This window comes from Boeremia exigua (genome assembly GCF_020726555.1).
Source record: "Boeremia exigua strain MPI-SDFR-AT-0100 chromosome Unknown C7974scaffold_16, whole genome shotgun sequence".
Classification (NCBI taxonomy): Eukaryota; Fungi; Ascomycota; class Dothideomycetes; order Pleosporales; family Didymellaceae; genus Boeremia; species Boeremia exigua.
Genome location: NW_025763533.1, coordinates 941,501 through 962,470, shown reverse-complemented (window position 1 = coordinate 962,470; position 20,970 = coordinate 941,501). Strand labels below are relative to the sequence as shown.

General features: G+C 57.7%; 7 protein-coding genes across 7 annotated transcripts; 4 read left to right on the top strand and 3 right to left on the bottom strand.

Annotated features, from left to right (window-relative positions):
* Nucleotides 1–1,028: 1,028 nt before the first annotated feature.
* On the top strand, nt 1,029–2,018 carry C7974DRAFT_381574 (uncharacterized protein; the record flags this gene model as incomplete). The annotated part of the gene is made up of 1 exon (XM_046140586.1): nt 1,029–2,018. The coding sequence occupies one exon, from the start codon at nt 1,029–1,031 to the stop codon at nt 2,016–2,018; it is 990 nt and encodes a 329-aa protein (XP_045991174.1).
* A 44-nt stretch (nt 2,019–2,062) lies between these two features.
* C7974DRAFT_91869 (uncharacterized protein) lies at nt 2,063–5,586 on the bottom strand. Its single transcript, XM_046147511.1, has one exon. It carries the CDS (start codon nt 5,434–5,436, stop codon nt 2,503–2,505), a length of 2,934 nt encoding a protein of 977 aa, XP_045991173.1. The 5' UTR covers nt 5,437–5,586; the 3' UTR covers nt 2,063–2,502.
* A 1,691-nt stretch (nt 5,587–7,277) lies between these two features.
* On the top strand, nt 7,278–9,317 carry C7974DRAFT_323613 (Alpha/Beta hydrolase protein; the record flags this gene model as incomplete). Its single annotated transcript, XM_046138913.1, has 1 exon — nt 7,278–9,317. The coding sequence occupies one exon, from the start codon at nt 7,278–7,280 to the stop codon at nt 9,315–9,317; it is 2,040 nt and encodes a 679-aa protein (XP_045991172.1).
* Nucleotides 9,318–9,410: 93 nt separating this feature from the next.
* On the bottom strand, nt 9,411–11,475 carry C7974DRAFT_91794 (permease family-domain-containing protein). Its single transcript, XM_046147510.1, has 3 exons — nt 11,280–11,475; nt 10,944–11,228; nt 9,411–10,896 (listed from the first exon to the last, which is right to left on the bottom strand). The coding sequence occupies exons 1-3, from the start codon at nt 11,363–11,365 to the stop codon at nt 9,504–9,506; spliced, it is 1,764 nt and encodes a 587-aa protein (XP_045991171.1). The 5' UTR covers nt 11,366–11,475; the 3' UTR covers nt 9,411–9,503.
* A 2,311-nt stretch (nt 11,476–13,786) lies between these two features.
* On the top strand, nt 13,787–15,877 carry C7974DRAFT_407108 (uncharacterized protein). The gene is made up of 2 exons (XM_046143203.1): nt 13,787–14,345; nt 14,402–15,877. The coding sequence occupies exons 1-2, from the start codon at nt 14,163–14,165 to the stop codon at nt 15,656–15,658; spliced, it is 1,440 nt and encodes a 479-aa protein (XP_045991170.1). The 5' UTR covers nt 13,787–14,162; the 3' UTR covers nt 15,659–15,877.
* Nucleotides 15,850–18,220, top strand: C7974DRAFT_407106 (tyrosyl-DNA phosphodiesterase-domain-containing protein). Its single transcript, XM_046143202.1, has 3 exons — nt 15,850–16,522; nt 16,584–16,677; nt 16,750–18,220. Exons 1-3 carry the CDS (start codon nt 16,053–16,055, stop codon nt 18,184–18,186), a joined length of 2,001 nt encoding a protein of 666 aa, XP_045991169.1. The 5' UTR covers nt 15,850–16,052; the 3' UTR covers nt 18,187–18,220.
* C7974DRAFT_370617 (uncharacterized protein) lies at nt 18,221–20,969 on the bottom strand. Its single transcript, XM_046139974.1, has 3 exons — nt 19,794–20,969; nt 18,615–19,747; nt 18,221–18,563 (listed from the first exon to the last, which is right to left on the bottom strand). The coding sequence occupies exons 1-3, from the start codon at nt 20,662–20,664 to the stop codon at nt 18,474–18,476; spliced, it is 2,094 nt and encodes a 697-aa protein (XP_045991168.1). The 5' UTR covers nt 20,665–20,969; the 3' UTR covers nt 18,221–18,473.
* Nucleotide 20,970: the final 1 nt, after the last annotated feature.

Here is a 20,970-nt window from a genome sequence, read left to right as displayed (position 1 = left end):
TTTCTCAAAACGCAGGCAACAGATTCAACCAGTGCAGTATCCTCTCACTATAACGAGAACGGAATGGAGGACGCGCACCTTCCGACGAAAACGCCGTGGTATGAGCTCCTTCGTTTTCACACATGTGCTCACGAAGGTTGTTTCCGATTTGCGCACATGCGATGGCGCAAAGGATTTGCACAAACATTGTGCAAACAGCACATGACAGACGTGACTAATGCTGTCTCGGGTATGGTCGACGATTGGTGTGTAGAGAGCATACCTCGAGGTCTGTCGCCATCATCATCCCCTTTCCCAGATCTTCCAGCGGAAGACGTGTTCCGAGAGACAGAACCTTACGAAGTACGACGGCAGTTTGAGCCTTCTACTGTACGATTTCCACCAAGGCAGATCGAGCAGCACCCTTCACAGCAACACCGTGATCGAAGGCGTGTTGTTGCAAGAATACTCAACCGAAAGAACAGCCAATACGCTCATTTGACCTCACAGAACAGTTACCGCGTGGATATATTCAATTCAATCTGAGCGACGACATCCCCATCAACGATGTCGATGAGCCACCAGCAACGCCACAAGGGCCGCCCTGGGAAGCACAAGGCCCGGGGAAGCGCAGACAAAGCCGCACTCTCATTCGAAGCGACATCGGTCCAGTCAAGAGCGGGACGCAACGTTCTTGAAACATGCAACAAAGCGAGCACCGATACTAGTACGCTTTATCTTACATCGGACCTACAACAACAGCACACGAGGCCGAGTATGGCCTAAACGGCTTTCAATAATAGCACACGCGCAGTAATGAGAAACAGCCACCACGAGTCAGAGTTTTGCATCCTTTCATCCATTATCAAAAAAAGTTGAACCACTCATATAAGACAAATATCAAGAGCACGCATGATCACCGACAAAAGCATCTCCACCAACTGCGAAACCCCACAACATCACGGCATTCTCTCGAAACTTGATACCTGAACAGAGCATTCACAACGTCGAACCTATCAACACCACCACCACCACCACCACCACCCGCCATGCTCTCCGCCCCTCTTTCCCTTCTAAACATATCCTGCCCCTGCACAGAGTGCACCACCTTCCTGCGCCCCTACCCCACACAACCACCACCACCACCACATTCCCACCACCTCCCGGACCTCTTCCTCCCCGACCTCTTTCTCCCCGACCTCTTCATTTCGCTCCCGCCCACCCCGGCCCTAACCCCCTTCCGCACGCCGAAAACCACACCCCTCACCACCCCCCGCCTGCGCCCCACAACGCCCTCGCTCGCGCCCTCCCCAACCTTCCTGCCGCACAGCCCCGCCCTGCGTCCGCTCCAAACCCAGCTCCCGCTCCCCGCTACACACACGGCGCCCGCCCGCGCGTCCCGCAGCTTGTGGGCCGCGCTCAGCAGCCCGCTGGACAACACCTCGCTGCTGAGCGCCAAGACACCGGGGCTGGCGGCGTGCAGCAGCGCGGGGTGCGCGGCGCGGGTGGTGCCTGGGTTTGGGCGGGCGGTGTGCGGGGCGTGCGAGGCGCGGCTGCGGGGCGCGGTGGAGGAGTTGGCGGGGGCGATGGGGGCGGCGCCTTTGGGTTTGGACGCGGGGCGGGACGACGCAGAGGGGGAGGAGGAGGTGCGGCTTTTTGCGCTGCCGTCGGTGGTGGGGGCGACTTCGTTGCTGGAGACGCGGGAAGAGATGCCGCTGCCGGAGAGAGCGAGAGAGGGTGCGGGACCGGTGCTGTTCGCGCTGCCGGATGTGGAGCTTGATGTTGAGCCGTACGAGGAGATTACGCCAGTTGCGAAGTACGTTATGAAGTTTCCTGCGCTGCCGATACGTGGGAGTGCTTTCAAGAAGTTCAGCAAGGAGATCTCGAAGCCTGGGGCTGCCTCGCAGTCTGGAAGCACGGCTCAGAGCAGTGCAGACCTGAAGCGCAACAGCAGAAAGTTCCTAACGGCAACCGAGTCGATGACCTCCAGTCAGCATGCCTCTACCTCTTCGATGAAGCTGAGGTTGCATGAGACATAAGGGGGGTCTTAAGAGGATTACAGAGATCTGTTAGGAAATGCATTGTCGAGTCACTGGCAGAAGATCAGCACATTGGAGTGTACTTTTACTTGTATTCGTCACCACGCCTCTTGGCGGGTTCAACAGCATTGTCAGCTGTGCGTATCGCATCAACTATCCTACGTAAATAAATGTGCTCTTGCTTCTGGCATCTCACAAGTGATCGTCCAATGCCTTGGCTTACCAAAGCCAACGCCCATGAATAGCATAGCCAAAGGCGCCATAGCTGTGATTGAACGCCTTGCTTTTGAAACCCCATTCTTTCATCAACACAACTCGTGGTGGCGACTGGATTGAACGTTACATTCGTGAAGAGAACAAGATAGAAGAAAAAGGTGTCGCCCGCACGATTATATAATGTACATCTTCGAGAAGAAGAAAGGTGGCAGCATCGAGCGGCCAAGAAGGAAAAGACTCCGAAAGAACGGCCTCTGGGTATCATATCTCATGTCGGGGTAGGCGCGGTCGTGGTAGCAGCAATGGTCTGCATGGGCTGCGGCTCCTCTGTAACGACAGGTAAGGACAGCTCAGCAGTCTTGCTGGGTGGTGAAGCGGTCGGCAAGCTTGCCGCTGACAATGTAGGCGAGCTGGTTGATTGCGATGCCAGAGGTGGTGTGCCATTCGAACTCGTTGTCGTCTGGGCAAGCTTCGCCCTTCGACTGGCGAACTCGCTCAAGCTGAGCTTCTTCCGAACTGGTGTCGGGTTGACAGCTTCTTGCACGGCAGGGGAGAAAGGCGAAGCTATCGCCACAGGAGATTCCACCCTTGGGGCTTCAGTCGCAACTGGAATGGCCGCCGAGTTTGCAGAGAAAGGATTGCTCAGCTCCGGCTTTGTTAGCACGTCCGCTTTCACGGAGGCAGACTTTGCTGCCTCGTCTGAACTGAGTGCTGGTGATTGTCGAGGAGGGGAAGTGGCTGGACATGGCGGTGCAGGCGGATTCATGGAAGGAAGTGAGGCCTCGTTAGAGCTCTGCACCTCAGGAGCATCGGGCATCTCTTCGACCTTGGGTTCGGCAACCTTTGATGGGACGACATCATCAGCGTCTGCCATATCCACATCAGCAGTAGGAGTTGGTGACAATTCCTTCGCTGGTGTCAACTCTTTCGGCCGTGGTACCGACGCAGGATCCAGGGTAACTTCCATTGTCGATGTGTACTCGAGTGGGGGAGACGGTGGCAGAGGAGAGGGTTTGTTTGACGATACGTCGTTAAGCGCCGGGGATTTGCCCTCCAGCTTTATGGATGCAGACCGCATTCGCTCACGTCGTAGCTTGTCCTCTTGTGCCTGTTGAAGGAGCTTGCGTTTGAACGACATTGGCGGCTTCATTTCTGTGCGTATAACGGTAGCGACGTCGTCACCTTCCGTTTGTGTAGATGCCTCGACGTAGACAGGTCTCGGTTTCGGCGTGCTACGAGCTTTGGCCTTTGACGAACCACCGGACGTCTTCCGTGCCACACCATGGCTGTGTTCGCGGTGACGTGCCGAGGGTGAAGGTTCCGGGTGTCCAAGCCGTCTCTGCATAAATGAGTCAGTGTTTGAAGACACGGATCTTTTTGGGCGTCTTACCGAGGTAGCAATGCTGGGCGTATTGAGAGTGGACCCAGCACTGTTCCTTTTCCCCCTCTTACCCTTGTGTTGTTCGTCCTCCATCTGTTCGAACAGTCTTTCCTGCTGTTGCAGCTTTCGCCTCTCGCGGTCCGACATCTTCACGTCTCCGTCGAGGGAGAAGTGTGTTGCGGGCGTAATATCCCGGCTGCTAGATTTGTGTGAGCCGGATGTAGAGCGGCTGTCTACGTTGTCGTCATCGACATTGTCGCGGTGCAGTGTTTCGCTGCCAGCACGGCTGTTGGTCGCACGACCAGTGCTGAGAGGCGACACCTGCGACTTCTTCGACTTCTTTGTCTTGGTCTTGGTGGATTGTGCGGGCTCAGGAATGGGTCGACGGGCTCGCTCTAGAAGACATTCATGCCCAGTCGAGGTGTCGCATGCACACCCGCCAAAGTTGGCAAGAACACAAGACACCCACGGCTGTATCCTCCTGAAGCCGTCCTTTGCGCCGTTTGTAGCGACCTTGAGAAGTTGTTTCTGTACCTCGGAGTCGATATCCCAGCCAACGGTGAGTTCCTCAGTTGGCTCGATCTGTCGTGTCGCTACGAAGCAGAAGTGATAGTCGCTGCTAGCTTCAACAAGAATCTTCATGGCCATGTTGGGTGAGCAGCTGCGTCTTGCGTAGCGCAAGACATTGCCCTCTTGCCGGGTGTCAATGTATATTGGGAGGTGAGGCGGGAAGAAGACGAAGGGTTCGGGGTGACGCAACAAGTTCCACCGGTTCTCGGGGTCCTGGCAGTACTCTTCTCTCCGCCCAACTAAGCCCTTCAATTCACCCACATACCCTCCATCAGCGATTGGGCTGTCGGTGGTGATGAAGTGCCATTGTGGGTGGAGTCCATGTGCCGATATGCCAGAATCGACTTCTGTTTGCTTGGTGATGGCGGGCGCAGTTGAGGTCTCAAGGTCCTGGAGGGTGTTCTCAATGCGTGAGAAGAGATCTTGTGGCTTCTTACCACCGCTGGCCTCGGCCAAGGCGTCTGGATCCTGAAGCCACATGGCAATGTCGCTAGCGACGCCCAGACTCGTGTAGGAGTTGTTGTCAGCCGACGGCGGCTCGGGCGATGTGTAGAGATTCATGAATTCCAATGAAAAGTCTTCAATTGGACCATCGATTTGTGTAGGAGACTTGATAGGACTGTATCCGTTGACGACAACGGAACCGCCTCGTTTGCGCGACGCAGGGGCAAGCGCTGGTGCAGAACTGATGACGCCGACGGAACCAGACGGACGGTGGTTTGTCTTCGGCCGCTTGTTCGGTGGAGGGAGATCTCGTGGGCTCCCACTCTTGCGTTCAGGGTTGTAGTGGAGGTCGTTGTTCGAGGTCGTCGACCAGCCGTTGGGCTGCGCAGACCCTAGCGGATCCTTGGGGCGCTTCTTCGGGTTCTTGGTGGTGGTCTTTGGGCGGCCCTTGCGATCAGTGAGGTTCAGCAGTTCCTTTCGTTGGCGTTGCTTGTCAGCAGCTCTTCTCGAATCGACGGGTCTGGGGCTGCAGTCTGTGCACTCGTGCACGTCGGGCACATGCTGGGCCGACTCATAGTAGCAGACGATGTGCTGCCAGGTGTCGCACTTCTCGCACAGCACCGTGTTGCCGTCGTCGTCGGCGAAGCCGCAGATGCATTTGATCGTCGACGACTCTTCTTCGTCGACGGCGCCATCCAGGCCCGGCGAGCCGAGCGAGTAGGCTGGCGGCGGGGGCCCGGCGCCGTAGAAGGCAGTCGGTGCAGGCTGAGGGTCAGCATGCGCCTGGGCCGAGGAGACGTCGGTCATCCTCTGGCAGGCACGCTGAGGTGGCTGGTGTGTGTAGTAGCTGGCTCAGGCTCTGCGGACGTTAGATCGCATGACGCCCAACGCGTTCACGGGCAGCTGGAGATAGGCAGCTCGCGACGACCTAACGACCCGTATCGATGGGCGTGGTGAGCGCTGTGTCTGGGAGACGGCTACGCGTGGGCGTGGCCTAGGAGAGACGGGCGCTGTGTCCGGTTGCAGCGGGCGCCGGTGCGAGGCCGGCGTGGTCACAGGCACGGCGGGCGCAGAGCAGAGCTGGCGGCCACGTATCGTGCTGTGGTGATGCTGGGCCCGCGGGCAGCCGGCTACAGGCGATGCGCGGTGGTGCGGCGAAGAGCAGAGCGGCGGCTCGTGGGTCGCGGGCTGAGGGGACCTGAGCGGCGGGCGCGAGACACACGGCGGACGCGGCAGGCGGCGCTGGGCAGTCAGTACGGCAGGGCAGGCGGCAGGATGGCGGCGAGGTGTGTGCGACAACGGGGCGGCGTGTCTTTGCAGCAGTCGAGAGGCAGAGCGAGCGTAGCGAGAGGAGATGGGTGCGAAAGAAGGAACGAATCAATCGAGCTTAGCGCACGCTTGGGCCGCCTGCCTTGAGTGGTAACGTTTAAGAGGCCGCTATTTAGCAGAGGGGCAGTAAGCGGAATCAAGGCTACGGGTGCGCTGCTCCGCGCTGCATGGCTGCTGCAGCGGCCGGCGCTTCGCCGCGGCATGAGGTCTCGCGCCGGCCCAGGCCTTGCAGTGAGGGACGAGAGTGCCGGCGGCGAAGAGATAAAAGATGCAACAACAGACTCGGGAAACTGGGGCTGAACGTGTGAGATTGAGACGAAGCCGGCCAGCGTGGCCCTGGCCCGATGCAACGACGCCGGCGAATGGGCGTCGCGCCTGCGCACTGGGCACCAAGACTGCACCAGGGCTACCGTGCTTCCGGCATGGTGTGGATGCTCTCGGGCTTGCGCGTCCGGGCTGGCAGATCAGGTTCGTCGTCATCGGTGGCAGAAATGAAAACAACGCGCGCCCGTGTTGTGGAATGTCGACTCTGCGCCGCCGCCACTCGCTGCCTGGCATTCCGCGTGCGAACCTGGGAGTGTGCTCGGTGCGCGGCGGCAGGTGCAAAGCGCCGCAAGCCTGCCAGGCAGCCGCGTCGGCAATACGATAAGAGCGGCAAGACGCCCCTCTCCAATCGCGCTATGTGTCCTGAAACGACCTTTCACAATACAATGACGTCCCCCACCGCGTCTCAGTCGCAGCAGGGCCCGCCGAATGGCCGTGGCCGCCTCCATGGACAGCAGCGGCGGAGAGGCGGTCCTTCCACTGCTCTTTGCCTGCGTCGCTGTGGAGAATGCGCAACAGCGCGCAGCAGGGGCTCCCAGCACGCCGTTGCGCTGCTCCAGGGCGACCGTCTCGAGTCTGCAGCTGTGTCACATGGCTCGTGCAGAGTGAATACCTAGCCGGAGATCCCCAGACGCTCCTGCCCAAACGCTCCTGCCCTGGCCGCGCTGCGTCCTGAGCAGCCTTCACACGGAAGTCGCAGTGCAGCCGTCTCAGACATACATATAGCTACCCCCGGTGCCGCCTCCGCTCAACCGGCAGCACGTTGACCGCACCCTGCCTCTTCGAGGCCGGCACTGCGCCGCTCCGTCAATACAGCCGTAGACTGAGGGGCAGAAGCAGATCCACGAATGAGCTTGGCACATGGAGATTGCCCGCATCGTAGGATCATCCGGTCGTAGCCAATTTGCTTGCTCGCTCTCCATGAAGATATAATGTAGACGCCAATATGCCTCCAGGTACACTGTACACCTCGCAGGCCTGCCATGGGGATCGACATGGCCACGTTCGTTGCTCGCGCCTCAGCCTTGTTGTGTCTTGTGTCTCTTGTCTTAGCAACCGGGCCAAACCCACGCCTGCTAGACTCAGATCTGACCATACTGACTCACAACGACCTGTACGGTAACAGCACCCGCAGACAAGTCTCAGTAGTCCTCGTCAGCAAACGCCAATCTCACTCGGCCGCGGCATCGAGCTGCGCAGCTCTGACAGAGTCGCTGTGGTCTACCAAGCAACAGTCACACGAGCTGGGGTTCCTTCAGTATCTTGGATACGGCGATGAGAGACACAGTCGGGATCTTTATTGGGTGGCGAGCACTACACACGCCAAATGCAACGCCGTCTCTGCACAAGGCCGCACCCAACAGCTACCGTGCGATACACCGCTACCAGCACTCTGCCAGAACTCGGCGTCTTTGAGCTCACTACAATCGACCGACACCGGTAGCAAGTGGCAGACATCAGTATCAGCTGGGAATGCAACAGTTGTAGGCTACCGCGACAAGCATTCATTTCGATTCCAGGGTATCAAGTACGCCACCATCCCAAGCCGCTTCTCAGACTCTACCTATCTTCCTCTCACTGGGAGCGTCTCAGCGCTGTCTTACGGCCCGCAGTGTGTACAGGGAGGCTGCAGTTCTGGCACGGCGCCATGCAGCGAAGACTGCCTTTATCTGAACATCTGGACACCTACCGTATCCGCGGGCAAGAGCTCGAAGACGGCGAAGAAAGCAGTCATGGTTTGGGTTCACGGTGGTGGCTTTGTTAGCGGTTCTGGCAGTGATACAACCTTTGATGGTGGAGCAATCGCATCTCGTGGTGATGTGGTTCTTGTTACGATCAACTATCGACTCGGCAATTTTGGTTTCCTGGCGCTGGAAGGTACCTCTTTGACAGGCAATCAAGGACTGAAGGATCAAAGCACTGCGCTGGATTGGCTACATGCGCATATAGACGCATTTGGTGGCGACAAGGATAAGATCACTGTTTTTGGCCAAAGTGCTGGCGCAGCATCAGTGCGAGCTCTGCTTGCCTCACCTGAAGCTCGTGACAAGTTCGCTGGTGCAATTACACAGAGCACACCTCAAGGCCTGAACTACGCTTCATCCTTCTCCGAGTATCTCACCATCACTGAAGCCACCAACAGAACCAAGTCACTCCTTAACGAGACCGGATGCGCGTCGAGCAGCGGCGAGGCTGTGGTCAGCTGTCTACAAGCCGTCAACGCCCTTAATCTCACTACCGGCACCTTGGCCTCGTATCCGGTCGTTGACAACAGCTTCCTAACAACAACCTCGCTCCCCCTCGGACGCACAGCTCCGAAACTCAACATCACCCTCCTCTCAGGCATAATGCACGATGACGGCTCCCCCTTCACCCGCTACTCCACCAGCCCCAACCTAACCACTACCCTCCTCGATCAAAACCTCCCCTCCGTCCCTGCCTCTCTCTTCCCCCTCCCCGCTATCCAAAACACAACCCTCGCCCTCTTCAACCTCACCTCCCGCATCTCCACAGACGCCATGTTCCGCTGCCTCGGCCAATCCACCGCCTCCACCGCCGCCAAAAACACCGTCTTCAAAAACACATTCGCATACGAATTCGACCGCGCCCTGCAGCTAAACACGTGGAGCCCCAATCCCCCGGCCTGCGAAGCGCCGCGCACGCCCGCGCACCCGAACGGAGACCCCAGCGCGCCGTACTACAAGTGCCACTCCGGCGAGCTGTACTACGTGTTCGGCACGCTGGTGCGCGAGGGCGCGCGCGTGCGCGACGATGCGGATATCGTGTTTGCGCAGTATGTGCTGGATAGCTGGGCGGCGTTTGCCAGGACGGGGGATCCGGTGCCCGAGGCGCGGTTCTTGGAGGCGAGGGGGTTTAGTAATACGACGGCGGGGGTGAGGCGTGCGGGGGCGTGGAAGGCGGTGGAGGAGGGTGGTGCGTTGAAGGTGTTGGATGTGCGGGCGAGGAGTGAGGGGTGGAGGGAGGTTGAGCAGTGCGAGGCTCTGGGGATGGGGCTGGGGTACTATGATGCCTAGAAGTGTGGGTTGGGCTGTTGAATGGTGCTCACTGCATCGGCACTGGTTATGTAGATAAAACGGATTCCTGAAGTGAGGGTATATAGATGAAAGACAAGAAGAACACCCCATGAGCCATCCATCCAACAGCATTTTTTGCCCATCTCCAACCCAGACAGCATACCCTGTCCCTCGACAATACAATTCTTACACCTTGTTCACAGGCGTAACCTCAGAGCTAGCCCTCGCCTCCTTATTCATCTTCTGGGTGCGCTCCCACTCCTCGCGCTCAACCTGCTCATCCTGCTCCTCCGCCGTCAGCTCCGGAATCTCATCCTCGACCTCCTCCGGCAGAATCAGATTCAGAATGACCGTTACGAGCGCCACAACCGCGAACCCAGTCTCCAACACCAGCTCGATCGCGTCGTAGAACCCGGCCAGCGCGCGGTTGTCCCCGCTGTATGTGAACACGTAGCTGAACCACGTCGGCACCATGGTCGCGCCGAAGCCCAGCGTGAAGCCCGCCGTGAGGATGAACCGGTTGCGGCGCGTCATCTCCGTGCGCGCGATGATGGCAATGCCGGACACCACGACCGCGGAGAACAGGAACGTCGTCATGCCGCCCAGAACCGCAGGCGGGATCGCGACCAGCGACGCGGCGAACTTGGCGAACACGCCCATCACGATCAGCCAGAAGCAGCACGCGTACCCGGCCTTGCGGTTCGCGCAGCGCGTGAGCGCAATCACGCCGTTGTTCTGCGCAAACGTGGACATGGGCGTGATGGTGCACAGCGCAGCGAAGATGCCATTGAGGCCGTCCGCGAGCATGCCGCCCTGGATGCGAGAGTCGAACAACTCGCCGTCGACCTGCAGGCGGGAGACGTCGCAGGTGGCGGTGATGTCGCCGATGGCCTCCATGGCGAGCACCATGTAGACGGCGAGCAGCGGCAGCACGATGGGGCCGTACACGCCCAGCTTGAAGGTCTCGACCCAGATGAAGGACACGGCGGGCGCGGAGTCGATGCCGCTGCGGTCGAAGTAGCCCGTGGCGCCGGCGATGATGCAGCCGACCAGCAGGCCGATGACGACGGCGGTGGATTTCATGATGGGCGCGCCGAAGCGCTCGCACAGGATGATGGTGATGAAGACGCTGAAGCCGAGGCCGATGAACTCCGCGCTGCCCCAGGGGAGGGGACGGGGTGCGTTGATGTTGGGGCAGAGTGTGAAGAGGCCGGTTGTTGGCCTGGCCTGGCAGCCGCTGCTTCCGCCAGCCCAGTTCTGGAAGCCAGTGAGGATGAGCTTGACGCCGATGAGCATGACGGTCGGGCCGGTGACGAGTGGCGGAAAGATCCTCTTGAGAAGGCGGGGAGAGGTGAAGGACATCCCAATTTCGAGAAGCGCGCAGCAGGCGCCGGTTCCAAGGATGGCGCCGTAACCATTGGGGCAGGGAAGTGGGTTGCCCGATGCATCGGATGGGCACATGCCATTGGCGTACATCTGGGTAAGGGCGCCAGTTGCAACGGGGATGGTAGCGAACGAGGTTCCGACTACGGAGATCAGACCGGTGCCGACATAGTATGGAGTACGCCAGATATGGAATCTAGGTGTGTTAGTTCCGATTGCGAGGGCTGAAGAGAGGGTTGGTACCTGGTAATTTGGATGGCAGAAAGAATACCGCAGACGATGAGTGATGTCGACACGAGATAGCGCTGCTGGCTTCCAGTCAAATGGGCAGCATTCGATAGAATGATCGGCGGCGTGATGACACCAGCAAGCATAGCAAGCGCATGCTGAAACCCAAGGAGAAGAGCAAGAAGGACCGGCATGCGATCGTGGAGACCGAAGAAGGGTGCCGCACGGCGGGACTTTTTCATGAACGGAAGGTTAGGCTTGAAAAGAAAGGCATAGTCATATGTTCCAACAAGTCCATCTCTAACTAAGGTCAGTAACGCACATCTTCAGATTTTCAGACAGAAGACATACTTCGTTGTGAATGCCTTCCCAAAGCGCCTGCACTTCTCGCCAAAGCTTCGTTTCGGGGCGTGATCTGGTCCAATGTGGTCCGCCATTGTAGTGGGATTGACAGTGCGAAACTTGCCACTCTCTTTTTTATTGAGGCTTGGAGCTCCTCGAACGGAATGTAGTCGGAATTGAGAGACTCGAGCGATGGCCGATGGTGAACAAGTTGGATCGACAGTGGTAGACTTGAGCTACGAGGGCTGTGATGCTGATATCTAAGTCGGCAACGAGCTGTGTCGCGTGGTGCACTAGCGGCTGCTAGCTGGTGTGCTTATGCTGCGTGGATTCTAAATCTTCTGATATTGCGGGGAAGAGGACTGCTGCATTCAGCCAGATGAAGGCCAATGGTGGTCGCTGCTGGTCGGAATAGCCGTGGATGTGTGTTAATGGGTGGTGGACCACGCTTGTACTTTATAACATATACAATTTCATCGTACATCGATATGTGACTTTATCTCTGAGGCAAAACCCACGATACACAACTATCCGCCGCTCAGGGCCTGGTTCGCCCGCGAAAGCCACTCACAATTGGCGCCGAATGGAGCAAGCCGATGTAAATCGTAATTCGCCGGCAATACTGTATCAACTCCACGGCAATCGACTCGTTCGTGTGGGAGATCTCGAGGGCTGAGGCGGGGCCCGCCTACGGATGGTGATTCCTACGATCAAGCTGATAAGCAGCATGCGGTTTGATTGGCTAGCGATGAGCAACCAGCTTACCTCATCTTCGGTGTCGCCCGATAGCGAAGAGGGACTTCGACGAACAACTGCAAGGTGCGAGGAGATCCCACGTGCGGCGTCGTGCGCTGGAAGAAGTTTGAGTGTTGCATGCTGTCCAAGGTGTGTTTGTCGCCGGATGCCGACCAGGCACGGTGCTCTGCGGTCCCTTCACACGGTGCAAAGCATCGCAGTGCTACAACTTCAGGCCGTCTTGCATTTGTCGCCGAGAATCAGGTCGCTTTGGTCAATTGTGTTGATATCGCGATGATCCGGTACCGGAAGGTTAAGACTGCCCGCCGTCATTACCAGCTGAGAAAATTAACTTCACGACATCAAAGTCATTCACGTTTATACTTTGAGGCCCCAGACAGTCTCGGGCACTGCTTGAGTGAGAAAATTGTCTGAAGGTCTTTGATGCACACAAGTACTTCGCCAGTCTTGTGATGCCGGGTTCCCAAGGTCCTCACCACGTCTCGGTCAGTAATTATCCCCAGTGACGCCGGGAGACATCCAGCGAACAGGCGTTCTGTCGACTGTGGTGTGGGGCTATGCCAATGCTGAAGTTGGGGATTTGTGCTTACACCACTGGTGTCTCGGGCTGAAGACCACCACTGCTACCAGGCGCAGGATGGCGTCACAACAATTGTGGCTGATCAATCCTAGGTAGGTACTATGTTCGTCAGTGTCATCAGTACTGTGCGCCCAGGAGCTGAGGACTGAAGTCCGCTCGAACTTGGATGTGCCAGGTGGGAGTCGAGGCATACAGCATCTCAGCTCAGCACAAAATGCAGTCATCACTGGACGTCATTTGAAACCTAGAGGAGCCGTTTGCATCAGAGGTCGAGTTGTTGACTGCGACCAGGACGTAGAACTGCGTAGCATGATAACAAGGAACTCCTGTATGGCTGCAATCTGGCGATAGGGCTGGTGTTGAGGGAGTCGCAGGTGGACTATACTGCATTGGGCACAGCTTGCGAGGCGCGAAGAACCGGGATGCAGCCGCCGGAAACGTGGAGTCGGCATCACAGACCGTGCAGCAAGTGATACACCGTCGGTGGCCGTCGGAAATAGTTATTCCAGCAGTTGGGCAGCAGCTTGCATTGACTGCGAGACAACGACAAGATTAACTCAACTGCGCACAGTGGAAGCGGACATAATTCCCGACTGCATGCAGCGACTGCAGGGAGTCGTCAAGTTGGAGAGAGCATCTGTATCGTGGTCGCGATATGTCGGCATGCTCGGGTGGCACCCTGACGATTTTGCCACCTGCCATTGGGCGACGGGTCGAGTGGGCCCTGAGATGGAAAAGCGTCCGGCTGGCAGTGACGAGGCCCAGTGGCCTCACCACGGCGTGAGGGTTACAGTGTCCGGACCTATCGTTCTGCTGGCTGGCCAGGACGCGTCTGCGACACACAGACCGCTCTTTGTGAGTGTGTGTGTTCTGCGCACACAATATCTTGAGAAGACCGGCCAGACTGGGCGCCCTGAAACACGGTGTCTCTGCCGTGGTGGTGCCGTGAGGCTGCCGATGGCAAATTTCGAACTGGAGGGAGTCTTCCAGAATCTGGGGAACCGTAGCCGTGTCCGTTCAGGCTTGCGAGCACACGGACACCGCCACTCTTTCGATCGCGACGCCGAGATCAGCGTGTTTCTGCGCTCTTCCAGCGGTAATGATCCGCCGCTCGCACAAATTCTTTTCGCTCCATTACTGGCACACGGCGCCTGCTTGCCCGTGCTGGACCCTCGTCAGCGAATGGCGTACCACGCTAGACCGCCGATGACAAAAATTACGGGCGTGGCAGGTCTCGAAGGGTTTTTGGTGGAGCGCTGCAGGTCCCGGTTTATTCGCTTAGCGTGCAGTGTGTTGGGGATTCAACAGACAGTGCTTCCATTCCACCGCTCTCGCTATATTACCTGGCTGTGCCTGCCGTGTCTCTCGTTCCGTATCCTCTCCTGCTCTTGCTTTACCTACCCGACCCCTCTTCCTGAGTGTGGTATACTTTCGCTAGTGGAGCCCTTCGTTGTGTGCTTCCTGGAGATAGATCGGAGTTACAGAACTCCTACACCTTGAGAGGTCGCTCTCGTCAACACCTACCGCTATCCTCGCTCCCTCTTCGCACCGTTACTATGCCCTCCTCCCAGGCTGTCTCTGGCGATCTCGCCATCAAGCCTGAGTTCGTCGACCAGAAGTCGCCCATGGCTTCGACCAGCGAGCCCAACCGCAACCCCAACTACGACCCGAAGAAGCCTCACATCACCGACACGCCTATCACCAAGGCCAACTGGTACAAGCACGTCAATTGGCTCAATGTACGCTCCCCTCCACACCCAATGCCACCTAGAGCGATTGCTAACATTGTCTCCAGGTCACATTCATCATCGGTATCCCGATCGCCGGCTGCGTTTCTGCTTTCTGGACCCCGTTGAAGTGGCAGACTGCTCTCTGGGCGGTCATCTACTACTTCTGGACCGGCCTCGGTATCACAGCTGGTTACCATCGCCTCTGGGCGCACAAGTCATACAACGCCTCCCTGCCCCTGTCCGTCTTCCTCGCCCTGGTTGGCGGTGGCGCCGTTGAGGGATCCATCCGCTGGTGGAGCCGTGACCACCGTGCTCACCACCGCTACACCGACACCGCCAAGGACCCTTACTCGGTCCGCAAGGGTCTTCTGTACTCCCACCTCGGCTGGATGGTCATGAAGCAGAACCCCAAGCGCATCGGCCGCACAGACATCACCGACTTGAACGAGGACCCCGTCGTCGTTTGGCAGCACAAGCACTACATCAAGGTCGTCATCTTCATGGGCCTGATCTTCCCTTCCGCTGTTTCCGGTCTTCTCTGGAACGACTGGATGGGTGGCTTCATCTACGCTGGTATCCTCCGCATCTTCTTCGTCCAGCAGGCTACCTTCTGCGTCAACTCGCTTGCCCACTGGCTCGGCGACCAGCCTTTCGATGACCGCAACTCTCCTCGTGATCACGTCATCACTGCTCTCGTCACTCTTGGTGAGGGTTACCACAACTTCCACCACGAGTTTCCCTCCGACTACCGCAACGCTATCGAGTGGCACCAGTACGACCCTACCAAGTGGTCCATCTGGCTGTGGTCTAAGCTCGGCCTTGCGTCCAACCTGAAGCAGTTCCGCTCCAACGAAATCGAGAAGGGTCGTGTCCAGCAGCTCCAGAAGAAGATTGACCAGAAGCGCTCCAAGCTCGACTGGGGTGTTCCTCTTGAACAGCTGCCCGTCATTGAGTGGGACGACTACGTTGAGCAGGCTAAGAACGGTCGCGGTCTCATTGCTGTTGCCGGTGTTGTCCATGACGTCACCGACTTCATCAACGAGCACCCTGGAGGCAAGACTCTTATCAAGAGCGGTATCGGCAAGGACGCAACCGCCATGTTCAACGGCGGTGTCTACTTCCACTCCAACGCTGCCCACAACCTTCTCTCCACCATGCGTGTCGGTGTCATCCGTGGTGGTTGCGAGGTTGAGATCTGGAAGCGTTCTCAGATGGAGAAGGACGGACTCCTTGCCAAAGACCCCTCCGGCAACCCGATCGTCAGGGCTAACGATCAGGTTACAAAGGTTGCCCAGCCTGCTGTCAGCGCGAGCGCGGCATAGATGAGTGTGCATATCAATTTGAGCGAAGCGATATCCGGAGTTGGTTTTTTTATTGTATCATTTGGGCATAGTAATTTCACTTCCCAGCGTTCGCTAGAGAGCATCATAGGTGTGATGCTCTGACACTTAGACGGTGTATAGTTTCAACCTCTAAAGAAGAGTAAAGGCACAAAAAGCCTGTCGGCATAGACCGAACAATGACAATTGTTATGAGACCAACTTCTTTCCGATGTCTTATTGGTGACTTAGTGTGTTCGCTGCTGCCTTCTTCCACCATCTCAGTCCGTGCGCAAATTCATCATGAGCAAGGGCAACAAGTGTCTGCCATTGTGTTGCCAACACACCATACATTGCACGCTGCTCCTCTAGATTGCGCTCGAAAATCAGTCATACAATGACGCCACCACACGGGAGTGATGTTCCACCAGCGAAGCGGCGAAAGCTCGACAAGGCACCTGCAGGTGAGGCCGAGGGCTCAGACACTACATCGACGAGCCTGAAGAGACCTGTCAGTCCTCCTACTTTAAGGCGTAGCCCAGCTACATCTTCGTTACTCGTACATACGCCATCATGGAGCTTCGATGACGTACCTAAGCAAACAGCCACATCTCCACCAACACAGCCGCCAACACAGTCGAAGCAGGGCACTCGCGTCGCTGCGAATCCAGCTGCACAAGAGCAGGAGAGCGACAAGTCTGTTGAAAATGTGGCGGGTGTCATTGCATCGCCATTTCAGCTCACCAGGATTCGCGATCTTGCGCCCCATCAGAATGTTGACACAGTAGGGCTTGAGGATATCCTTGGGGATCCTATGATTAGGGAGTGTTGGAACTTCAATTTCCTATTTGACATCGATTTCGTGATGTGAGTACATTTTCTTCAGCACTAGATAAGACGCTATGAGGCTGTACTGAGCATAATGTAGGCAGCAGTTCGATGAAGACGTCAGAGCCTCGATCAAGGTCAAAATCATACATGGCTTCTGGAGACGAGACGATGAGCGGAGAATTGCTCTCCTGGTAAGCCTTCGTTACTCTACAGCCAGTCGATGAATCCGCTCGCTATAATATGACTTACTGACAAACGAGTAGGAAAAAGCAGAACGATATCCCAACATGGAACTCATGCACGCATATCTACCGGACCCCTTTGGTACACACCATTCCAAAATGATCATACTCTTTCGGCATGACGACTGCGCTCAAGTTGTTGTTCATACCGCCAACATGATATCGCAAGACTGGACGAATATGACGCAGGCAGTATGGCGTTCGCCTCTTCTAACGTTGAGATCAACACCTACTCCGACTGCGGAACCCACTGCTATCGGTAGCGGCAATCGTTTCTATCTCGATCTTCGTCGCTACCTACTCAGCTACGAGAAGCGCCTACAAAGATTGATCGACCAGCTAGCCTTGTATGATTTTTCCGAGATTCGAGCAGCTTTCCTGTGCAGTGTTCCATCCCGACAGGTCGTGAGCAGGGCAGAACCTTCGTTGCAGACTTCATTCGGCTGGCTAGGTTTACAGGAAATCTTAAGCAACGTGCCAACCCAAGATCGCAGGCATCCGAAGAAGCCAGCACATATTGTGCTTCAAGTATCATCTATCGCAACACTGGGAGCAGCACAAACATGGCTCTCGAATTTCCAAAGCGTACTCGCGCGCTCAAAATCGCAAAAGAGCTTGACCCAAGCCAAGCCAAAGTTCAACATCATTTTCCCTACACCAGAAGAAGTGCGTACCTCACTCGACGGCTACGAGTCTGGAGGTTCCATACACACGAAAATCCAATCCGCACAGCAGCAAAAGCAACTACAATACCTCCACCCTCTCCTGTGCCACTGGAAGAGTCCAACGCCAGCCCGCACTTCCTCAGCAACAGCTAGCAAGGAAGCACATCGCGGCCCGGCAGCGCCACACATCAAGACGTACATCCGCTTCAGCGACGATTCGCACAGCCGTATCGACTGGGCGCTCCTCACGAGTGCAAACCTCAGCAAGCAAGCCTGGGGCGACGTGGTCAACAAGCAGGGCGAGGTGCGGATCCAAAGCTACGAGACGGGTGTCCTTGTCTGGCCCGAGTTGTTTGCCGTTGGCGAGTCGGAGTGCGACGTCAGCATGGTGCCGGTGTTTGGGAAAGATACGCCAGACGCCGGAGACGTTTCTGTGGAGCCGCTGCCGCGTGGAGACAGCGAGGACGTCGTAGGAGATGAGGATGATGAGGAGACCGAGGACGAAGAGACTGTGAGCGAGGAACCAGAGCCGGTTCAAGACGACGATGAGACAGAGGACGAGAGCGAGCCAGCGCAGTGCGCAGAGTCGGGGCAAAGCAAGGACTCAGACAAGGTTCAAGTGTCCGCACATGCACCCTCCAAGAAGCGCATCGTTGTCGGCTTACGCATGCCATACGACCTGCCCCTGAGCTCGTACAGTGCAGAAGAAGCTCCTTGGTGCGCGACACAGCAGTACACCGAGCGAGACTGGAAGGGGCGTGCATGGGGTGGGTACCAGCCACACAAGCCGTGAACCCTCCCAGGACAGGACGTGTGCGAATCGCAGGCGCATCACAAAACAGCAGCTACACGACGACACGACTAAGTACTAGAGAAGAAATTCGCTACATATACCCCAGAGAGTCGCAAAGCTAGCTATGATATAGAATACACACGGGTACATTGCAATCCTGCCTCGCAAACCATCGTAATCGTGAAAGACTCCAAGCCACCATTCCGTATGTCGTATTAGCCCCGGGGTTCATTGGTGCAGGGGGGTGAGGGAAGAGGAAGAGGGAAGGGGACGCGGCGAGTGCGCGTCTACGAGCGACCGTACGCGCGGTCGACATCCTTCTCGTACTGCTTCAAGATACCCTTGCGGTTGAGCTTCTGCGCAGCGGTGGTGAGGCCCTGGAATGGTGTTAGTATGGTTGATTGAAAACTGGGTGTGAGCCGACTTACGTTCTGCGGTGTCCACTCCTCATCGGCCAGCACGACGCCCTCGATCATCTCGAAGCCGGCAAGGCCACCCTTCTGGCCTGCGGACTGAAGCTGCTTGAGCACAGCGCTGTTGATCTTCTTGTCGTGGACGAGCTCCTCCAGGTGGTCGCCCTTGACGCCCTGCTCGGCAGCGAGCTTCTTGAGCGCGGGCTCAGCGGGGACGATGATGGCAACAGGCTTCTGGCGGTCTTCGGCGGCGTATACGCAGATGTTCTGCACGATAGGGGCGGAGCGGTACACCGACTCGAGCTTCTCGAGGGCAATGTACTCACCGGCGAGCGTCTTGACGAGGTTCTTCTTGCGGTCGATGATACGGATCTGGCCGAGCGAATCGAACTCGCCGACGTCGCCTGTCTTGAACCAGCCGTCCTCGGTAAAAGACTCGGCTGTCTCCTCGGGCATGTCCAGGTAGCCGCTGACGACACCGCCGCCGCGGATCCAGATCTCGCCCTGTGGGGGCTTGTTGGTGGAGAAGTAGCCGGCGTCGGCGAAGTCGACGAGCTTCATCTCGACACATGCGGGCATCTCGCCGAGCGCAGCGTCTGTCCAGGCGAGGGGGTCCATGAGCGCACCCATGGCGCAGGTCTCGGTGAGACCGTATCCGGAGATCATAGGAGTGATGGCGAGGGAGATGAAGCGCTGGGTCTCCTTTGCAATGGGACCACCACCGTTCAGGCAGATACGCAGCTTGCCGCCTGTGGCCTCCTTGACCTTGTTGAACACGATTGCATCGAGAACGCCAGAGCCGGGAAGACCGGCGCCGAGCAGGAAGCTCTTTGCGGCGAAGGCGCCCCAGAACATCTTGCTCTTGACGGCGCCGCCAGCCTCGACCTTGCTGATGATGCCCTTCTTGACGGTTTCCCAGACCTGGGGCACACCGACCATGACAGTGGGCTTCAGCTCACGGATATCACCGGCGCAGTTGCGCACCGAGGTGTCGGAGAGGGTACGGATGGTGCCGTAGCCCATGGTTCCACCCCAGTACAGAACAGCGTTTTCGAAGACAAACTCGAGAATGTGCGCCGCGGGGAGATAGGTAATGAGGACATCGCCAGGGCCAAGGTACTTGCCAACAATGACGTCGACACCAGCAACTGGGAGAGTTAGCAGAGCTCAGGGAGAGTGATACGCAAGACTTACTGGCAGCAACAACGTTGCTGTGCTTGATCATGACGCCCTTGGGGGTACCTGTGGAGCCAGAGGTGTACATGATGCATGCGAGATCGTCAGCCTTCGGGGGGATGGGCTGGGCCGGGTTGTCGTGACCGAGACTCAGGAACTGGTCGAAGCTGAGGACCTTCAGGTGGGGGTGGGCGCTGGTAAGGGCGTCAATGTCCTTCTGCTTGGCGTCGTTCTTGGTGCTGTAGACGACGACAGTGACATCCTTGGTCTTGTTGAAGGGGTTGACGAGGCGGGGCAGCAGCTCCGGGTCGGTGAACATGACCTTGGCGTGGGTCTGCTGCATGCTGTGGGTGAGGCCCTCCTCGCCGAGGGTGTCGTATGCGGTGACAATGGCCATGGACTGGGACAGGGCGCCGTGGGCGGAGGCCATCCACTGCATGCTCGTGGCGGCGAACAGGTGCATGCGGTCGCTGGGCTTGTAGCCCAGGTGGGCGAGGGCCGAGCCAACGGTCAGGGCCATCTGCTCGAACTCGATGAAGCTCTTGTAGGAGTAGGGGCTGAGCTCGAAGTACTGCCACTTCTTGTCGACCTCCGTCTCCTGGCCGTCGACCATTTTCTTCACCTTCTTCGTCTCCTCGTGGATGTTGACGATCTTGCGCGCGCCGACGGCCTTTGCGTTGCCAAACTTGGCAGCCGAGTAGCGCAGCACATCGTACAGCGTGTTGATGCCCTCCTGGGGAGTCAGGACGAGGCCGTCCTTGGCCACATTGTTGCGGCGCGGTATCGTCTCGCCGTCGATCTTCTGGACGCCGGGCACCTCGCATGTGTACGGCCCGGCGCGCGACGCCTGTGCCTGCGGCGCAAGCTTCTTGAGGTTCTGGTTCGCCATGGCGGCAGACGTGGTCTGTGGTGCGGCGGGAGGAAAGTGTTGGGCGCTCTGGTGCAGGTGCAGATGCAGAGCGGGGGGTATCACGGCAAGCAGGAAGAAGAACACAAGGAAGGAGCAGCTGCACGGGGATATACGTGTCGCCAGCGGAGAGCAGCGGATGTAGCGAAGAGGGCAGGAGCGCTGAGGCGGCCGTCTCGAAACGTTGTTGGCGAGTGCTTGAGCTGTTGCTGCCAAGCGAAAGCGCAATGACGCAGTGACCAGTGACGCGCCTGGACTGTGGGAAGGGAACAAGTGGGAGAGCTCCAC